Genomic DNA, 20,419 nt, shown 5'->3' on the forward strand with positions numbered 1-20,419 from the left:
AATCACTTGACATTGAGCCCTGATTAGGGAAATTAGCAAATTAGCCCTAGAAGAGATACAGAAAAAGCAGGTCTCATATATAGAATTGGGAGAATTTATCTACTTTATCTACTTATCTAATTTTCCCTTTTCAACTTTTTTGACATTTCCCTGACCCTTCAAGTCAAACCTGCTAAGAACTAAATAATAAATGTTAAATTTCATGATTGACATTAATAAAGTATCGTGTTTTACATGTTATCTTATCTGATTGTCACAACAATACTATCAGGTGAAACAAATGTTATTATTTCCATTTTCATGATGAAGAAACTGGGGTTCAGAGAAGTGAATTACTTGCCCAGGATAACATGAAAAGCATGTGCTAGATGTGAGATTTGACCCTTGGTCTCTCCTGCCACCAGTTTTATCATTCTTTTCACTGTACTGTAAGATATTATGATTGATAAGGACTAAACCTGTGATTCTAGCTCTCTCCACTCTCAGAGAGCTACCTGCTTATTAACAAGGAATTCTGATCTCTAAGAATATGCCCTCTCAGCAATTTGGAATTATGTCCAAAGGACAATGAAATTGCATCCCCTTTGATCTAGCAATACTAGGTCTACATCCTAAAAAGATCACAAAAAAGTATAAAAACCCCCCACATGTTCAAAAAATTCATAGCTGCTCTTTTTATGGGGGCAAAGAATTGGAAATTGAGGGGATGCCCATTAATTGGGGAATGGTTGAACAAATTGTGGTATATGAACTGATGGCACACTGTTTTTCTATAAGATATCATGAGGGACAGGACTTCAGAAAAGCCTGGAAGGACTTAATATGAACTGATGCTGAGTGAAATGAGCAGAGCCAGGAGGACATTATACACACTAACAATAACATTGGGCGATGATCAGCTATGATGGACTTGTTCATTTCATCAGTACAATAATCAAAGACAATTCTAAAAGACTCATGATGGAAAATAATACCATCTATATCTAGGGAGGGAACTGTGAAGTTGGAATGCAGATCAAAGTTTGCTATCTTCAGTTTTTAAAAGTTGTCTTATGTAGTATGTCATTTTTCTATGCTTTTCCCCCTTTCATTTGAATTTGATTCTTCTTCTTTCACAGAAAGATTAATATGAATCCATGTAGCACATATAGAGTCTATATTTGATATCTTTCCATGTCAGAGGTAGGAGAGGGAAGAGAGGGAGGGAGGGAGAAAAATGCAAAAACAAGAACCTAGCAAAAAAATGATTGGTGAACACTATTGTTGCATGTTGTTGGAAAAACAAATGAATAAAAATATTTTTTAAAAAAGAATAGGCATGCTAATGGTGGGATTTCAGGAATAAGTAGCTGGCCATTGGTGGAATTTGGCAGTAGGGATTTCCAGTGCTTTCCTTATTCCTCCACTGTAATCTTCCTAGGTGCAGGGAGATGGAGGCTGTCCATAAGTAAAAAGGAGATTCTATGTTTCTGTGAAGATGAAGTTTTTCTTGAAATGTCATTCATGATAAAGTCACATGTGCTGGTACCAACTTGTTTTCTGGGTTTATTTTTTGTTAGTCCCCTTACATTCTCAATGTTCCTGCAATTGGGCTCCTGGTCTAAAATTCCTTTGCTTTAACCTTTCTCCTCTGAGATCCACCTTTCCAAATCTGATCCATCCTCCTAGTTCAAATGCTACCTGCTTTATGAAGCCTTTCCTGTCTTCTGCCCCAGCTAGAAGTGAATTTGTCCTCCTTTGAACTGCCCTAGCACTTTATCTACATTTCTCCTAAAACTCTCATTCCTTTCTGCTATGTATTGTAACTATCTCTATGTTTTACTCTCATCTACTAGATTGTGGGCTCCCTGAGGGCAAGCACTAAGCTTCCTTCCTCTCTGGCTCTTCTACAGGGCAGGTTCTAACACCACAGGGCAGGTGTTTAATAAGTGTTTATTGATCAATATAATTGGATACCACTAGATTAACCACTGACTTTTAAGGTAAGATCCTTGGCAGCAGAGATTTTTTTCATCTGACTGAATCTTCAACACCTGGCATAACACCTGGCCCACTGTAGGTACTTAATACATGCTTTTTGATTATCTTTACCTCACAGATTTTATTGTAGGGGAGATGGGGGCAGGATGGGGGAGGTGACCTATAGGGACTCAGAAACAAAAAAGGGGACAGGGGCAGCTAGGTGGTGCAGTGGATAGAGCACCTACCCTGGAGTCAGGAGGATCTGAGTTCAAATCCTACTTCAGACACTTGATAATTATCTAGCTGTGTGGTCTTAGGCAAATCACTTAACCCCATTATCTCGCAAAAACTTTAAAAAAGGTGGTGGTGGGGGAATAAAGGGACTGACTATGACCCATTTTTTTTAGGTTTTTGTGAGGCAAATGGGGTTAAGTGACTTGCCCAAGGCCACATAGCTAGGTAATTATTAAGTGTCTGAGCTGAATTTGAACTCAGGTGCTCCCGATTCCAGGGCTGGTTCTCTATCCACTGCACCACCTAACCACCCCTATGACCTAGATGAGTCACACAGATGAGTCAATAGGTACCAAAGATAATTTTCATTGTCAGATCATATCATCATAGATATTCAGAGCTGGAAAGAGACCCTGGGATCAATTAGTGAAACTCCTTTTTTTCCCATATGATAAAACTGAGATCCAATAAGGTTGAAATCCCCAAAGTCACACAACCACTTAATGGCAGAGCAAGGAATGGAATCCAGGAGTTCTGATTCTAACTTAGTATACTTTCCATAGTATCACATTTTCTCTCCTTTTAAGATCTCTTCCAATTTTCTTATGTGTGCTGTTCTTGCTCCAATCCAATCCCTTTTGCTGGGGATGGAGGAGGAGATAGGGAGGGATCTCATTTTGTCTAAGAGTGGGGAGAGAAAACCAGGTGGAAACCAAAAGGCAATATATGGGAAGTTTATGAAAAAGATTAAAAGGTTGTTTGAGCAGCATATTTGGGAGCAAGAAATGTCTTGGAGACTTCCATTGGCCAGAAGTGCCATACCGTGATGTCACTCCTCCAGCCCTCATTGATACAAAGCCCATAATAGAACCATTCTCTGAAGACCACTGCAAGGTACCTCAGGGATTCTCTGAAGGATATTATTGTCTAAGATGCTGGCAAGATAACCCATCCCCTGCAGGGTCCTAGCTGTCCATGTTGATGGAGACCTATGGGGGAAAGAGACATAGGAACATAAAACCACAGAATCTAGTCTAAAGAATTCTTGTGTGATCTTGGACATTCTAATAGCCCCTTTTATAACCCCAAGCTATTCATTTCCCTTTGTCAGATTCTTAATTTTCTTGTCTGCATAATGGTGGAGATGGTTTTTAGCCAATGACTTCTAAGATCCTTTAACATGCCATGTTTTGTGTTCTGAGATGCTTTGCACCTCTTAAATGCACATCTCTATGGATGAATTCAAATGGTGTGAAGACCCCTGAAGAAGGACTAAGTCTGGTGTTTCCTGAGGGTCAAATTTGATTCTTTGGATTACTCAAGGGTTTCTTGGTCCACCAATGCTGTTGGTCATCCAATGTGCATGACCATTGCTGCTATTGATATTAACAGAATCAGATTCTTCCAAGCTCATACATACCCAAAGATGTCTTCTAGCTTATTCTGAATGGCTGCAACTTGAGATACAGTGAATGATGAACAATGCTCCATCATTTGGAGAATGTAAGGGTCAGATTTTATAATTTGTGAGTCATTTAGGGCACAGGATAAGTTACCCAAAATTTGTAGGTTTTCCTTGGAAAGAGAGTCACTTGAAATTCCCTGGAAGAGAATGAGGAAAGGAGACAAACAGAAACAAAGAATGGGTAAAAATGCAATTAGGGGGTTGTAGGTCATTTTTCTCAAAGACTTTTTTCAGAACTTCTGCTTCTATAAATTTCTAGAGTCAAAAAGTCACTCACCAGGCAGTGCTCAGCCTGGTCCACGAGAGTTTTCCATTTAGAAGTTTCCTTTTTCAAGATGACAAAATGAACCTGTCCAATTTTCCTAAAATATTTCTCACAGTTGTCTGGACCAAGGTCTTTTTCCATCCTAGATAGTAAATAGTGAAGGTTTCAATCAAGAGTTGAAATCTAGGTCTCAAGATGGATGGTATATGGGACCAAATGTTGACATGTCTCCAGGGTCTCATAGCTTCTAATTGCCAGAATCGAAATACAGGAAGACCCAGGAGAGTAGGGAAGAGCTCAAAAGGTGTGGTGGAGATCACAGCTATAATTAAACTGGTGACATAATCTTTATTGCCCAGACCTTTTGGTGATTCCTGCCCATAATTTCTGCCTGCTAATCTGGCATACAAGAGTTCTCTAAGGAGAATACAGATCACAGTAGGGAACAGGAGATACCCAGGGAAAGCCAGTTAAGAAAAGCCCCCAGAGCCATACTTTTTTTACCAGAAAGAAATCTCTTCTTCCTTTGCTATTTCCTTTCATGACAAATAACTTTGAAAGTACAGTATTATGGGAAAGCCTAAAAAGCCAAATGTCCTGTTTCTGATTTCATCAATTGTTCTGCAAGTAATTATAGCCAATGTATTCCTCATGGTTACTGCCCACAGATATTATTTGTCAGTCCCCAGAGCCACAAACTAGAAATTCTTATATTGGTAGCAAATTCCTTTGGAGTGGGTCAGAGTGAGAACAGTGCACATCTGGCAAGTGGATGGATGGGAGGGAGTGGTAAGTGATAGTAAAGAGGAAGAAGATAGTCTGAGTAATGGATTAAGAGACTCAGGAAGGGTGGTCTTTTTCCTGAGAAAAGGGAACCTGGAGGTGGGATTATGAAGGTAGTTATACTTCATATTGGCCCAGACTGGTAGAGGATAAAAGATGTTGGCACCTTGGGGTAGAGCCTCATTTGTCCCATTTCAGTTACTTTCCAGGCTGTCTAAGGGTTTAGCTATCCTTGTTTCCCCAGTGGGGTAATAGCATAGGCAGATGAGCAAGGTTTGTGGGAGAGACTCTCACCCTAAATAAAGCAGGATATCAGCAGGATATTCCTCAAAATTTGATGGTGTGATGAACCCTTTCAGTCTTTTGGCTGTACAGTTAATCTATAAAGAAAATTGAAGAATCCAGTGTTGCCATGAAAATAATCTTAGTGAAATGGAAGATTTTTATTTTTAAAATTATATTGGTATCATTTTTTGGGTGTGTGGATCTCCTTCATTTTCCATTGTATTCCTCTCTTCCATACCCAGAGGGCCATCCCTTATAATAAAAAATAAAAAAAGAGAAAAAAAAAGCTTCAAAAAAGCCATCAAACAGCAGTTAAGGCTAAGGATATAGTCAGTATTCCATATGCATAATCCTCCACCTCTGCAAAGGAGAGAGACATTCTCTTATCTCTTCCTAAGCTTAATCATTATAGTTACACGGTATTTTTTTTTTTATTTTTGTCTTTTTATGGAAGGTTTTTCCCCCATAGCTGAGAACAAAGTTTGAGTCATTTTCCAAATTAAACCTCTTTGTAATGATTTTCTTATTTAGCCTCTTGAGAAATGGCAAGAGGCCAAATTACTTTATAAAATCTATACTGATTAATATGAGAACCACAGAATCCTAGAACTGTGTGATATTAGAACTGGAAGGGACCTTAAAGGGCTCTTTTTCCCCCTCCTCCCTTACCTAATGTATGGAAAACAAAGCCTACTCTTTCCAGCCTGTCAGTCTGAGTCTTGATTTTTAAGCTGGACTGGTCTTAAATGACTAGTAAATTTTCAGAATATTTGCAAAAAATATTATGTTGTTATGTTGTTATGACAGGGACTGGAGACCAGCATTCATAAATGATTAAAGAGAGAATATGTCCATTTAGATCCATCTATGGTTTCATCATACTGGCTGTCAACTGAACTGCCCAGGGAATTAGATGCTGAAGTTATGTAGGAAGGGTGTGTGTGTGTGTGTGTGTGTGTGTGTGTGTGTGTGTGTGTGTGTGTATGTGTGTTGTACTGGGGATGAAGGGAGATACAGGAGATACACTCACCTGGCTTTTATCTATTCTGATATGTTTATTGTCCAAGACCCTGATAAGTTCAGCAAATTGACTCTGCTTCAGGAAGTTGGCTGCTCCACAGCTGAAGCCCTGGAGCAGACTTGAAGACAACCTAGACCCAAAACAAAAATTGTAGCATTTGCACAGGACCTGGAATTCTCTGCCTTTCTGCTTGGGAGTCATGGATCAGTAAATTGTGGAGTATATTTTGATTGAGAGATGAATGTTTGGGAACCCCTTCCCCCAGAAGGCAGTGTGGCAATGGAGGAAAGAGCCCTGACTTGGAGTCAGGAGACCTGGATTTCATTTCTAGCTTTGACACTTACTAGTCAGTCAGTGTGACTCTGGTCAATCATTTAATCTCTCTGAGCCCTAGTTACCTCATTTGTAACATGAGAGGAGGTTAATAATTCTTGCCCTGTTTCTTTCAAAGAACATTTGTATGGAAAGTGCTTTGTAAGCCTTGAAATGTGAGTTATTATTATAGTTTTTTCTTCTCTTTGGTCTCAGTTTCAAAGACTTTTCAAGGTGACTGGGGAAGAACCCTCTGGTTCTCTTAGTTATCCTTTACTCCACAAACCTTAATTCAAAGTGTTCATGGAATTCCTCAGCTTCTGACCTTCAGGACCAAGGATAGCCACAGGAGAGAGGAATGTTTAAGCAAAGACAGATTTGGGATAGGCTGCTTTGCAATTGTGTCATTCACCTACTAATCATGTATTTGTTAAGCATCTGCTTTGTTCAGATCATTGAGTCAGGCACTGGGAGATATAAAATTAAACAAGAATTTGTCTATCTTCAAAAAAAAGGAAAGAAAGAAACTAGTATTTTATTAAGCCTTTATTATATGCCAAGCACTTTATAATTATTATCTTGTTTGATCTTCATTGAAATTCTGGGAGAAAAGGGCTGTTATTATCTTCAATTTATATCTCAGGGAACTGAGGCAAACAGATTAAGTGACTTACCCAAGGATCATATTACTAGTTAGTTACTGAGACTGGATTTGAACTTAGAGGCCTGCAGTTTTAGTAGGGAAGATAAGACATATAAATGTAATGCAAATTAGTTTTTAAGTGCAGAAGAGGAGTACAATGCTATGAAATACATAAGAAAGAGAATATTTCTGGCTGGTAATGATTGATGAAGACAAGATGGAGGAGATAATCTTTGAATTGAATCTTAAAGGGTCCAGTGAATATGGGCCCTACAAGCTTCCTCTTACCAGAGCCAGTATATTTACCAGTATAGATGGAGCACAGTGCCAGACTCTGTAGGTAACTAGTTTAGAAGAGCACATATAAGTAAGGGTGCAGAGATAGACCCAGGATGTGGGACCTGGAAACTAGTTATCTTACTGTGAATACTTTAGAGGAGACTTGAGGACAGTCTGGAAAAGCATTTGGGCCTATGGAAAAGAAAGAGGACAAATTGTGTTAGTATAAACTGGCCCAATGAGAAGTATCATGATCTTGGAATCAGAAGATCTAAATTTGAGTTCAAGTGATCAAATCACTTATCCTTTCTTTGTATCAGTTATAACATCTGTAAAATGGGGATAATAATCTTCACACTAAAATATTTCAGGGTTACTGTAAGAAAAGTATTTTGTTACAGCAAAATGCTGCTAGGGAAATGCATGATGTTATTATCTAGCATGAAGATAACCTTGGGCACTTGAATGCTTTCATACAACAATGACTATGGCAAATTCTACCAAACTGAAAAGGTTTTTACTATCGACTCAGGAAAAGATTGTGTGCTTGCCACCCAAGAGTAGACCTAAGTATTAAGATCGCTAAAGATTAGCCACCAGGTGAAAAGTTTTAGGGGCACTCCAGCTTTTGATGATCACCCACTAAAATGGGGAGATATTGGAGTGATCTACTTTGTTGTTGGTTGTTGTGGTACAATAGTTTTTCAATTGTGTCAGACTCTTGTGACCCCCATTTAGGATTTTCTTAGTAAAGATAATGGAGTGATTTGTCATTTCCTTCTCCAGCTCATTTTACAGATAAGGAAACTGAGTAAATGGGGATAAATGACTTGCCCAGGGTCGCACAGCTAGAAAGTGTCAAAGGCTGAATTTGAACTTAGGAAGATGATTCTTTCTAACTCCAGGTTCAGCACTCTTTACACTGCTGTATGGAACTACAACACTTATGCAAACATCCTTAAAGTATAGCTTTCCAAAAATCTTAGTGTAGATTGCTTAAAACTAGTAATAGCTACTTTTATTAGTTAATAAAGCTTAACATTATTTTTTCAATTAATAGCATTTTATTTTTTTCCAATTACATGTTAAGATAGTTTTATAAGATTTTTGAGATCCAAATTTTTCTCCCTCTTTCACTTCCCTCCCCAAGACAGCAAGTCATCTGATATAGGTTATACAGGTACAATTGTGTTAAACTTATTTCCTTATAGTCATGTTGTAAAAAAAAAGAAATAACACAAAAGGGGAAAAAACCATATGAAGGAAAAAAAGACAATTTTTTAAAAAAAAGTGAAAAATAGAGTTACTAAAGCTTAAAACTACACTATAACTTTTTGGGACCCCTATATTAAAGTGAATGAAAGTAAGAGATAATTGATCTGAAAGTCCCTTTTCAGATGACCTTTCCAAGGTCATTTGACCCACCCTCCTCATTTTACAGATGAGGATTTTGAGGTTCAGCCTGATTAAGTTCTGTATCCAAGGTCACATGGGAAGTAAGAAGCAGAGCCTGTGATTTAAATCTATGTACTCTTTTTTTTAATTTTTAAAAATATTTTTAGGGTTTGTTTTTTTTTGCAAGGCAAATGGGGTTAAGTGGCTTGCCCAAGGCCACACAGCTAGGTAATTATTAAGTGTCTGGATTAAGTGTCTGGATTAAGTGACTGGATTGAACCCAGGTACTCCTAACTCCAGGGCCGGTGCTTATCCACTACACCACCTAGCCGCCCCTAAATCCATGTACTCTTGCAACAAATCTATCTTTCTTTTCCATTTTTACCAATTTAACCAATAAGTTTTATTAAGCACTAGAATATGCAAAGTAACTATATCCTCAAAGACAAAATGGAAAAGTTTTTGACCGCAGGGAGTTTACATTCTAGTGGGAATACAATAAAGACAGGGCTCAATCAGTCTGAATGGTGAATTCCCCTGGAGTGGTCACATATAGTCAAATTTGATCTTATAAGAAGTTATAATTATGTGAAATATGTTTTTAGTTTCAGTCTAATGGAAATATGCAATGAGAATTAAAATAATGTGACCATTACCTGGAACAAACATATGTGTATATACATACACACACACACACACACACACACACACACACATATATATATACACACATACACACACACATATATATAAAACAAAAATGTAAACGCAAACAATGGGTATATATACATATATGTATATGTACACACACATACACACATACATATATATATATAATATATATACAGTTATTTGAGAAGAGATAATATTAGATACTAATAAACAGGGGGATGAGGAAGGGCTCCAATAAGAAGTAACATATGAAATGACCTTTGAAAGAAATTCTGAATTGTTAGTTACAATATACTAGATCACTGGGAAAATTTTAGCATTTGAGTCTTTCAAATTCCCTTCCAGGGCTGCATTGAGAATCCAGTGAGAAAATATATGTAAAATCATTTGTAAACTTTAAAGTGTTTTTTATAAAATCATTTATTATATGCCTTGTTTTTCCAGAAATCTCCCTGGTCACCTCCCTCATGACAACCAATCTCTATAGATGAATATTGACTCTATAATTGATGTTTCTACAACATGTTTACAGTCACTATACCCTTTATATATGTAATCTCACACTAATAATAAGGATCTACACTTATAATGCTTTAAGATTAACAACTATATGCTTTTCTCACAATATTTCCCTAATAAGGCAGTGTCTTATTTTATGCTCATTTTACAAATGAAATAATTGAGGCAGGGTGACTTGCCCAGGGTCATTTGACTAGTTAATGGCAAAATTGGAATTCTAACTTAGATTTTTGTACCCAATATCAATGCTTGCTTTTCTTCTACCTCCATACTATGTTATCTCTTATAGGATAGTTACATTAATGGAAACTACCTGGTCGGGGGTCCATGGCATTTTATTGATCTCATCAATGTCCATCTGGGAAGAAAGCAGCTGAGACAGGGGGATCTGGGAAGCCAGACCAGCTGGAACTCTGGGAAAACCCTTTGCTTGATTGCTTTGTAATATCTGAAATATAGAGCCCCACAAACTCTCAGCAAAATCTATTTCCATGGAAGAACAGTTGACTTCTTCAGCCTATGCACATTTCCCTATCTGGAATTTACTGGAGCTACATAATCAATCAATCGATCAAAAAGTATCTATTAAATGAGAGGTATACTTGGTAATGGGGATGCAAAGTCCAAAGAAAAACTATCCCTAACTTTTTTAGTAGTTTAGTTATTTTATACTGTAACATGGTAACAGCATACTTATCCTATTAAGAAGCTAAGATTCTTACCTAGGGTGAATTTCCAGAACTGAGGCTGACCCACTGGCTCCATATCTTGCCTCTCTCTAGCTTCTTACTCTCTGCCCTCTTTAAAACTAAGTGGAAAATGTTGAGCTTCTAATCAGTCAGTATCCTCTACTACGAGCACTATGCTAGATTTTTAGGATAGATAAACCAAAATTTGCCTTCTGATGTCTGCACATTAATCCTGGTGCTGTGCAGAGACATACAGAAGTCTGGCCTCTCTTTATTATAACATTGCTTGAGAAAAAAAATGACAGAGATTCCTCTCTCTAAGTCTTCTATTTTCTAGCCTAAATTTTCTTGGTTCCTTTAACAGAACTTTGTGTGGCATAGTTCCAAGTCAATGTCCCCTCTAAAATACAAGACCCAGAGCTGGGCATAGTGCTCTGGAGATCATCTGGCCAAGTCAGAGGACAGCAGAAGCATCACCTCCCTCACTATGGATGCTAGCATTTATTAATAAAGCCAAAGATCACATCTACTATTTGGGCTGCCAGGAAATCCCCTATATTCAAGTCTCCATGTTTGGGGTTAGGGCTGGTGGTATCAGGGAAAGAGCAGGTGTAAACATCAATTGTGCTCAGGGAAAGCCGGGTATGCATATGTCTACAGCCAATTATGATTAAGGGAGCCCATACTCACCCTATGAACAAAAGCATTTTGTAGGAACTCTGGGGCTCTCTGGAGAATGTTGATAAAATTCTCGTCTGCTGCAAGTTGAAGGATGGCATCATCACTTAGCCGATTCACTTCACTCGAGGGAAGTCCAGATACCAGGGTTCCCAGGTCTAGTACATCTCTAGCTTGTGAGAGCTATTTACAGAAAGTTAGGAGTATAGTGATGCCATATTATAGATTAATGCCATTAATACTTAAAGGACAGGGGTTCTTAGCCTGAAGTTCATGAAGTAAAAAAAAAATTAATGATGATTTTTGGTATAAGTAGTTTCCCTGTATATCCTATATATTTTATTTTGTACCTTAAAATTATTATTCTTTGACTTTGTTTTATTGTTTCTTGATGCCTCATAGAATTATTAGCTTCTACCTGACCAATTTTAATTTTTAAGGAATAATCTTCTTCAGTGAGATTTTTGTACCTCTTTTTCTATTTGACCATTTCAGCATTTTATAAGTTCTTTTTTTCAGTGAATTTTTGTACCTTTTATTTAAAATGATATTCTGAATTTATAACATAAACTGCCACTGTGGTAATTTTTTTTAGGTTTTTTTTTGCAAGGCAAATGGGGTTAAGTGGCTTGCCAAAGGCCACACAGCTAGGTAATTATTAAGTGTCTGAGACTGGATTTGAACCCAGGTACTGCTGACTCCAAGGCCGGTGCTTTATCCACTACACCACCTAGCCGCCCCCTACGCCACCTAGCCATCCCCAGTTATTTTTTTTTTTTATGGTATCTTTTAAGGTTTGCTCATTTTTTCTAGCCTATTCCTTTTTTTCTTTTGTTTTTTGTTTTTTTTTGCAAGGCAATGGGGTTAAATGACTTGCCCAAGATCCCACAGCTAGGATTTTATTAAATGTCTGATGCTGGATTTGAACTCAGGTCTCCCTGACTCCAGGGCTGATGCTGTATCCACTTTGCCACCTAGCTGCCCCCTCTAGCCTATTTCTTGACTGAACACGAGGAACCCTGTCCTATTTTAGGCTTTTATTGTGCTATTGTTTTTAGAACTAGTTCTGGGGATCTATGCTCTCCTGGTCTGTGCTCTGGTCTTTATCCAGAAGTTAGGTGGTGCAATGAATAGAACATCAACCCCAAAGTCAGGAGGGCCTGACTTCAAATCTGGTCTCAGACACTTGGCCTTGGGCAAGTCACTTAACCTTAATCGCCTCTCATCCAGGGTCCTCTCCAGTCAATCTGATTCATATCTGGCCCCTGAACCCAGAAGGCTCCAGAGGAGAAAGTGAGACTGATGACTTAGCATGCCCTCACTCATTCCAGTTCAAGTACATGTCATGGCATCAGCTCTCTGATGTCACGATCCAATAGAATGTAAGCTCTTTGAGGCAGGGACTACTTTTCTTTTGTCTTTTTTTCTCCAGTTACTAGCACGGTAACTGGAACATATTAAGTGCTTAATATATGCTTTTTGAATTGCGAACATTACAGAGTCTTATAAGAGAGAGGAAGAATCAAATAGGTCACTGAGTTTAATGCTGGAAGTTGAGGAGTATAAGAAATAGAAATATTACTGAGGATTACTGAGGCAGCTAGATGTTGCACAGGATAGAGTGCTGGGCCTGGCGTTAGGAAAACATGAGTTCAAATCCAGTCTCAGATACTTTCTAGTTGTGTAACCTTAAGCATGTCTCTTCTCCTTTGTTTACCTCAGTTTCCTCATCTATAAAATGGGAATAATAATAGCCCTACCTCCCAGAGGTTGTTGTAAGGATCAAATGAAATAATAATAATTCTTAAGCATCTAGCAGAATGCCTAGGACATAAGCTAGATATTATAAGCAAAAATGAGCTATTATTTGGGGGCATTCTATTTTATTGCTTCTGCTGATGTTCCCTAATAAACATGATAACAAGTTTAGAGCTGAACGGGAACTTAGAGATCCAAGCCCACATTTTATAGATGAGGAAGATGATACCCATTTTAACATTAAGTGACTTATCCTGGATCGCACCAGTGGCAGTGCTGGGTTTGAACTCATGTCCTTTGACTCCAATTCGAGAAGGCCATTTATAAAAAATGGAATTTCTGAGGCCCCATAACAATATTTGTGACCTATGGTACATATGCCATTGGAAATTCCAAGAGAGTTCATTTATGGAACAAACCACACTGAATTAAATGAAATTCTGATTGCTATTGTCATATTATATACAATTTCTGTGGTTTATTCTTCAGCCCAATCCCCCTTAAACACTTCTATTCCCCCATACTTCTATGAAACTCTCCATCATTTACCTAGATAGACAGGGTCACAAATTCAATTATCTTTGATTCTTCCCCTTGGAATTACCTGGGTGATACCTGACATATGCAAGCACAGGAAAGGAATAGGGTACAAATTGAGGGGGCACTCTTTTAATTTGACTCCTCCCCTTGGCATCTCCAACCCTTATTGTGAAAAGGAGTGATTTTCCCTAAAAGACTGGGAACTGTGGTATGAAGTCATGGCCCTTTGGAGGCAGCAAGTTTGAGTGACCAAGGATCATTAATGAACTAATAGAATAATAGGAAAAGCTCATGGTTGGGGATCAGAAGGCCTGAGCTAATCACTAACTCAGTATGGTCTTTAAAAAAGTCACAGTTTCCCACTCTATAAAATGTGAAGAGGAACTTAAACTATATAATCTCCAAGGTTCCTTCCATTTCTGTTATTCTGTGGATTAAGTAATATGAGCATGTTTTCAAAGAATTCTTAAAATGGTGTTATTTTTTAAAAAATTGAAATGTTATTTTACTTTTCCAATTATATGCTATCATAGTTTTTCAACATTCACCCATTTGCAAATTTATGAGTTACATATTTTTCTATCACCTTCCCTTCCCTTATCCCTCCCCAGGATGTTAAACAGTCTGGTAAATTTGCACATGTACATTTGTGTTTAACATATTTACATCAGTCAGGAAAAGGTCATTTTTAAAATTTGATTTACCTGAAGTCCATTTTGAAGGAGTTTTTTAATAATGATAGAAGCCTGGGCAGGACTCCAGCTTCTGATAGTGGATAGAAGTGGGAGTGTTCTGTTTAGCATCTGTCCATCTGCCTTGCTCAGGATCACAGATGGGGTTAACCCAACAGCCAAGGCCCCTAGTGTCTGAAAGGTTTCCTCTGAAACAAGGTCTGTGAAGGCTTCAATCTCCTAAGGAGAACAGAGGCAGAGGGAAGTGAATATTCTTGAAAGGTCCCATCTCTCCATGTTTTATGACGATCTCTCCTTAGCATTATTTTAGACCCAGATCTGAGCAATAGAGGTTTTACTTGAAAGACTAGGATTTCTGGAATCCTCATTTCCTTCATGTACTGAGATTATTAATACATAATATAGTATTTCCAGCATCTTGCCCTTCCCTCCCAAACTCACCCAAGCCTGAAATGTATGTCTTGAGAACTGATGCTAACATCCCCCTCTTCCCTTTTCCCCCCATCAAGATAGAAGTGACTGGACTTGACTAGTCTAAGTCCTTTGAGGATAGAAACTGTTTCATTTGTGTCTTTGAATCTGCAATGCCTCACATACTGACTGGAATATAGTAAGCACTTATTACTTAATTTATTGATTGTCTAAATTTCAGTCCTATCCTGTTTCCAATAGCTGTAGGGAGCTGTCTGTAAGCTAAAAACTTTGGGAGAAGATCAAGGGGAACTGGGGCTAGATCCAAACATTGGGAAAGATATTGGTATATTCATTGGGCAGGGGAATGTGCCCCTCCAGACACCCTCCCCCAAGATTGATGCAGGCCCTGTCATTGGTATAGATATTTGGGACACTGAATAGACTGAATTCTAGACACTTACTGAAGTAATATTGGGGTAGAATGTGTCCAGATCACTGAGGGTAGCATCAGAGGAAAACTTGCCCAAATTCTTGGCCAGCCAGTCAGCTGACTTAGTTGCGTTCCCTGGACAGGCTGATCCTCCTGTATAGAATTTCAGAATCAAAGGCTATTATCCTTGCAGGTGGCTCAGGAGAATATATTAAAAATCCATTTAAAAATAGAGTACTTTTTAAACCTTTCCTGAAAACTGTCTAAAGATTCTTTCCAGTTCCTGACATTCTGCAACATTGCTTCAAGGTCTAGAACTTGAGAGTTTCAATCAAAGGCCCTATTTGCTTCATCCACCAGCCCTGTTTCTTCCCAGACCACAAAGTCCATCCTTGCCCATCACTCCCCAATATGTGTTATTTCTTATTAAACTTCCTGAGGGCAAGGGCTGCCTTGCAGTCCTATATCACTTTTGCTTAATATTGAAATTAGACTTTTAGAGGTCAATGAATTATTTTTCATTCATTTTTATCTCAGATTTTCTTTAACTGTGTGTGTGTTTGTGTGTGTTTGCGTGTTTGTGTGTGTGTGTGTGTGTGTGTGTGTGTGTGTGTGTGCTGTCTCCTCCTAAATGTGAGCTATCCATGAGCAGAGCAAAGACATGCTTAACTGGGGCAGCTAGGTGGTGTAGTGGATAGAGCACCAGTCCTAGAGTCAGGAAGAACTGAGTTCCGATGTGACTTTAGACACTTAATAATTGCTTAGCTTCATGACTTGGGCAAGCCACTTAACCCCATTGTCTTAAATTTTAAAAAAAGATATTCTTAACTAAATTGAAGAGAAGTACATTTTAGAGTATTCAGAAAAGTCTCATTATAACTCAGTGTTTAACTGGCTTCCTTTGTTATCATAACAGATACATCTCTGTACCATTGTTCAATGGGTAGGATTATTCTAGAAGTCATGCAAAATTCTAGAAAAGGAGTTCCAGTTCCCATTTGGATGACTTGATTTCATATCTCCCTCTTCTGAGATGGCACAGGCCTCTATGGACTATCTCCTTCCAGTTTGCTACTCACCCACCACCCTGCCTCACAAAGATGCCCGAGGGAGATTGGCTAGTACTTGGGGAAGGGGGATGAGGTTGAAATGGGCAGTTTGTGATGGTATAGCCAAATGACCACAAGCAAGCAAAAACAGATTCAAGATCTGAAAATTTCTCAGAAAACTAGAATCTCTCATCTCAAACTTTAGCAATGAATGTTCTGTATACCTGGAAAGCACATTCCCCCACCTCCACAGAGAAGAATCTTTTATTTCTGTTAACAATCTAGTCTCAAGCTCCTCTACAGGAAGGCTTTATCTCCTCAAATACAAGTGTAATGCCTTCTGGAACAATTTTAAAATGAATTTTGTATTTATTTTGTCTGTACACACACACACACACACACACACACACACACACACACACATACACACACTATCTTCCCTGAAAGCATATAAGTTATTTTTTTGGAGGGGGGGGAATGGGGTTAAGTTACTTGCCCTAGGGTAGTCACAGCTACTGAACATCAAGTTTGTGAGGCTTGAATTGTACTCAGGTCCTCCTATCTCCAGGGCCTTTGCTCTATTCACTGAGCCTCTTAGCTTCCCTAAGCATATAAGTTTTTTTGAGTGCAGGAACTATTTCAACCTTTATCTTTTTATTTTCAGTGGTTGGCATAAACTATATTAGCATTTAATAATAATATATTAACATATAATATATAAGCATTTAATAAATGCTTATTGATTGACTATCTGATTGACTGAAAGAATCATGGATTGAATCTATTAAGATCCTACACTTGTTTTTAAATCAAGTAAAAATATGGAAGTTCAGGATAGACCAAACATGAATAGTTTATGTGATACAGATCTGAAGATTTTAGGGAATTCCTTGTATAATGTATGTCAAAAATGAGTCAGGTTAGGAAAAAAACAAGCTAAATGTGATCTTAGCCTGCTCAGTGTCCAGAAATATGGGGCCCAGAGTCAGGGAGGCAATAATTGCCCAGTATTCAACCCTGATTAGATCATATGTGGAATATTATATTCATTCTGACTATCATATTTCAGGAAAAACATCAGTGATGTAGATCAAATACAGAGGACAGCAACCAAGGTATTTGCAGGGATTCCAAGTCTTTATCATCTCATCCCTGTATCATTGCAATAACTATTGGTTTTTCCTTCTACTTCATATTTCTTCCCACACCAGTCCAATCTCTATTCAGCTGTCAAAGTGATCTTCCTAAGTCTAACCATGTTATCTGTATAGTCAGAAATACCAGTGACTCCCTCTCACCTCCAGATCAAATATAATATCTTATTTAACTTAAAACCCCTTCATAATCTGACCCCCTTTACCTTTTCATTCTTTTTACATCTTACTCTCCTTCATATCTTCCATGTTCCATTGTTTCTTCCTGGTATTTTCACCAGCTGTCCCCCCATTCCTTGAATGTTCTCCATCCTCATTGTCATCTCTTGTTTTGCTTCAAGTCCCCACAAAAATCTCACCTTCAACAGGAAGCCTTTCCTGATCCCTTTAATTCTAATATCTTCACTCTAATAATTATCTCCAATTATTTCATGCTGTTCATATCTTGTTTGTGCATATTTGTTTGCATACTATCTTCCCCATTTCACTGTGAGTTTGAGAACTTCCAGGTTCCTCCTTGTGAGTGGGGACTGTCTTTTACCTTTCTTTGTATTTCTAGTGCCAACCAGAGTGCCTGGTCCCCAGAAGCAGTTATTAAAGTTTTGTTGACTAGTTGATTGACCAGAATTGTAGTCCTAGCTCTGCCACCAATTGTATGAATTAAGACAGATCATTGTCTAAGTTCATCTATAAAATGGGAATAATAATAATCCAATAGCACCTAATGGTGCTGTTCTTTCCAAATTCATTGATTGTCCCTATTACATGTCAATTACTGTACTATGTGTTTCAAATGAGATACTTTCCAAATCCTTCCCAATTGTAAAGTGCTGTAGAAGTATCAGTTGTTGTTGCTAGTGTTAATATTCCTCCATTAAATTTCATATTGTATTATCAAAGAAACCCAGGGTTCTTGAAGGTTCTGCTAGTGAAATGTAACTAGACACATCTATAACACTGAGAAGGGCTTAACCATAGACTCTATCCTTGGAGGACCAGTCTAGTTAAGCAGACTCAATGATACCTGTCTCCAGGAGCATGTTTGCTGGGGGATTGCCTAATTTTAATTGTTTTGTATATTGCAATTCAAGACTGGTCAGGATATCATCTGCTTTGGTGATTTGAGGAAGGAGTATATCCACAGATGAAATAATGAATCTTTTAAAGTATTGCAGCATAATTACTTTTAGCAGTATGCTTCTCTAAACTACATGGAATAAAAATGTTTCAAAATTTAGAGACCTAGTAGAAGAAATTTAAAATATGTGAAAAAAGGAAGAAGTATCTATAGGATAGCCTAAAAGTGTTAGTGAAGTTTTATTTTTTAATAGCTTTAAACTTTAAGAGAATAAAGCTGTGCCAAGACTTTTGCAATACTCTATATAATCCCTTTCATCCCATCTGCTTTTCAAGTTGTCCCAGAGTTGCTTTTTAGTAAACCTAGAGAAGATGATCTGACATTCTCATATTTTTATTCATTTAAAAAAAGTTTTCACTTTGCTCCTCTCCCCTTTATCCTTTACTATGTGTAAACAGAACAATAAACCTAAAAGAATAATAGTGTGTGTGTGTGTGGGGGGGGTAGCGGCAATTAGGTGATGCAGTGAATAGAGTACTGGCTTTGGAGGCAGTAGGACCTGAGTTCAAATTTGACCTCAGACACTTACTGGCAGTGTCACCCTAGGCAAATCACTTAACCCCAATTACCTTGCCAAAAAAAAGAAAAAAAGAAAAAAGGTTAGTAGTAAGATAGTAACTTGCCTTAAGACAAGTAAACTCCAAGGATGAGAGGAATGAGATGATAATTATAATGATTATATTACTACTTATTCAAGAGCAATGGGCAGCAAGAAGTGTTACCTCTTACCCCTCACCTAACGCCATGGACCTCAGAAACCAATCCAAGGCTTCCAGGAATAGGACAAATGACACACCTGTTAAGTCAGTTTGTTGTAATAAGTATTTCCTCATGTAGTCATTGTAGATGTCGCTTCTTGCTGCGGCTGAGAGAGATTCATAAACTGCATTGAATCCTTTCACTCTGGAAAGCAAACAAACAAACACAAAAGAATGTCCTTATCCAGGGCTTTACACATGATGGAAATTTTGTAAATGCTGTAAGCTAAGGGAGCTCTTCAAAGGCTTCTCCAAATCTCAGTATCAGGTTCCTCCCCTCTGACTTTTTATGAACACAGTGAAACCGCTTCTTACTGAGCATCCAGCTAGCTTGGGTACTCAAAAATGTTGCTGTGTCACTGACCTTGGTTAGGATTATGCAGACAAAGAAATATCATGGCATATCAGAGAGAGCAGGGCGAAAAGACAGGAACAATCATTCCCTTTTCAGATACCCAGGAAACTCTCTAAAATTCCAATTTACATTGAGGGAATTTCCTCATCCTGTTGGTATTCTGTACTAGACAGATTGAAAAATCATAGAAACATAGCAGAGGATTGATGGAAAAGAACCTAGAACCTAGAATGTTAGGCTGGGAAAGAACCAGAGGACTGACCTAGTAGACTAATGTTTTTGTTTATAGACAAATATGAGGCTTCCCACTTCACATCTCATTTGTAGCAGCAGCTGATTAGGGCATCTCCTACTTCCAGGTGGCCTCTCTCTGAATCAGGGTACTAGTGATGTTTCTCTCTGTCTTTGTATCCTAAGATTTTGGGAAGTTGCTCTTCTTGGGCTTGTCCCTATCTAGGGGTCCCACTGAGATTCAAGGAGACCTGTGCTCAGGACAGGTAGCTTTCTCAAGGAAAGGTGAGAAGGAAATGCCCATTTGGATAGGTGAGTAGGCTGTGTCTAGGGACAGAAGGTAGTTGTAGGATGTGAGCAATGTCCAGAGGTAAGAAAATGATGGAAAGTTGGGTTAGAACTGGAGTGGATCCTCTGACTATATTAGTGTGGCATTGCCAATGCAACAGCAGGCAGGGACTCAAAATTCAACAAATCCTGGAGCTTTTTAGGGGTGAATTAATTGTTTGACCAAATATAGCTGGCAAATGATGTTATAAATATCCAAATGGCTCTTGGCAGAAAAAAAGGTTCCTCACCCTGATTTAGAAAAAAGACCTCCAAGGGGGTGGCTAGGTGGTACAGTGGATAGAGCACTGGCCTTGGAGTCAGGAGTACCTGAGTTCAAATCTGGCCTCAGACACTTAATAATTACACTT

The 20,419-nt window shown here is 38.2% G+C and overlaps 1 protein-coding gene across 3 annotated transcripts in view; it reads right to left on the reverse strand.

Annotated features, from left to right (window-relative positions):
- LOC141495590 (uncharacterized) overlaps positions 1-20,419 on the reverse strand; it is a 106,115-nt gene that overhangs the window by 19,152 nt on the left and 66,544 nt on the right. For all 3 annotated transcript variants that reach the window (XM_074197097.1, XM_074197096.1, XM_074197098.1), the window contains exons 56-66: positions 19,174-19,280; positions 15,068-15,189; positions 14,205-14,411; positions 11,215-11,385; positions 10,149-10,283; positions 7,392-7,441; positions 6,025-6,145; positions 5,004-5,089; positions 3,939-4,068; positions 3,617-3,798; positions 3,095-3,185 (exon numbers count right to left, since the gene is read on the reverse strand). In XM_074197097.1, coding sequence (XP_074053198.1) covers positions 3,095-3,185; positions 3,617-3,798; positions 3,939-4,068; positions 5,004-5,089; positions 6,025-6,145; positions 7,392-7,441; positions 10,149-10,283; positions 11,215-11,385; positions 14,205-14,411; positions 15,068-15,189; positions 19,174-19,280 — 1,402 coding nt within the window. The remainder of the gene's footprint in view (positions 1-3,094; positions 3,186-3,616; positions 3,799-3,938; positions 4,069-5,003; positions 5,090-6,024; positions 6,146-7,391; positions 7,442-10,148; positions 10,284-11,214; positions 11,386-14,204; positions 14,412-15,067; positions 15,190-19,173; positions 19,281-20,419) is intronic.

Source organism: Macrotis lagotis, chromosome 8, assembly GCF_037893015.1.
Source record: "Macrotis lagotis isolate mMagLag1 chromosome 8, bilby.v1.9.chrom.fasta, whole genome shotgun sequence".
NCBI classification, from domain to species: Eukaryota; Metazoa; Chordata; class Mammalia; order Peramelemorphia; family Peramelidae; genus Macrotis; species Macrotis lagotis.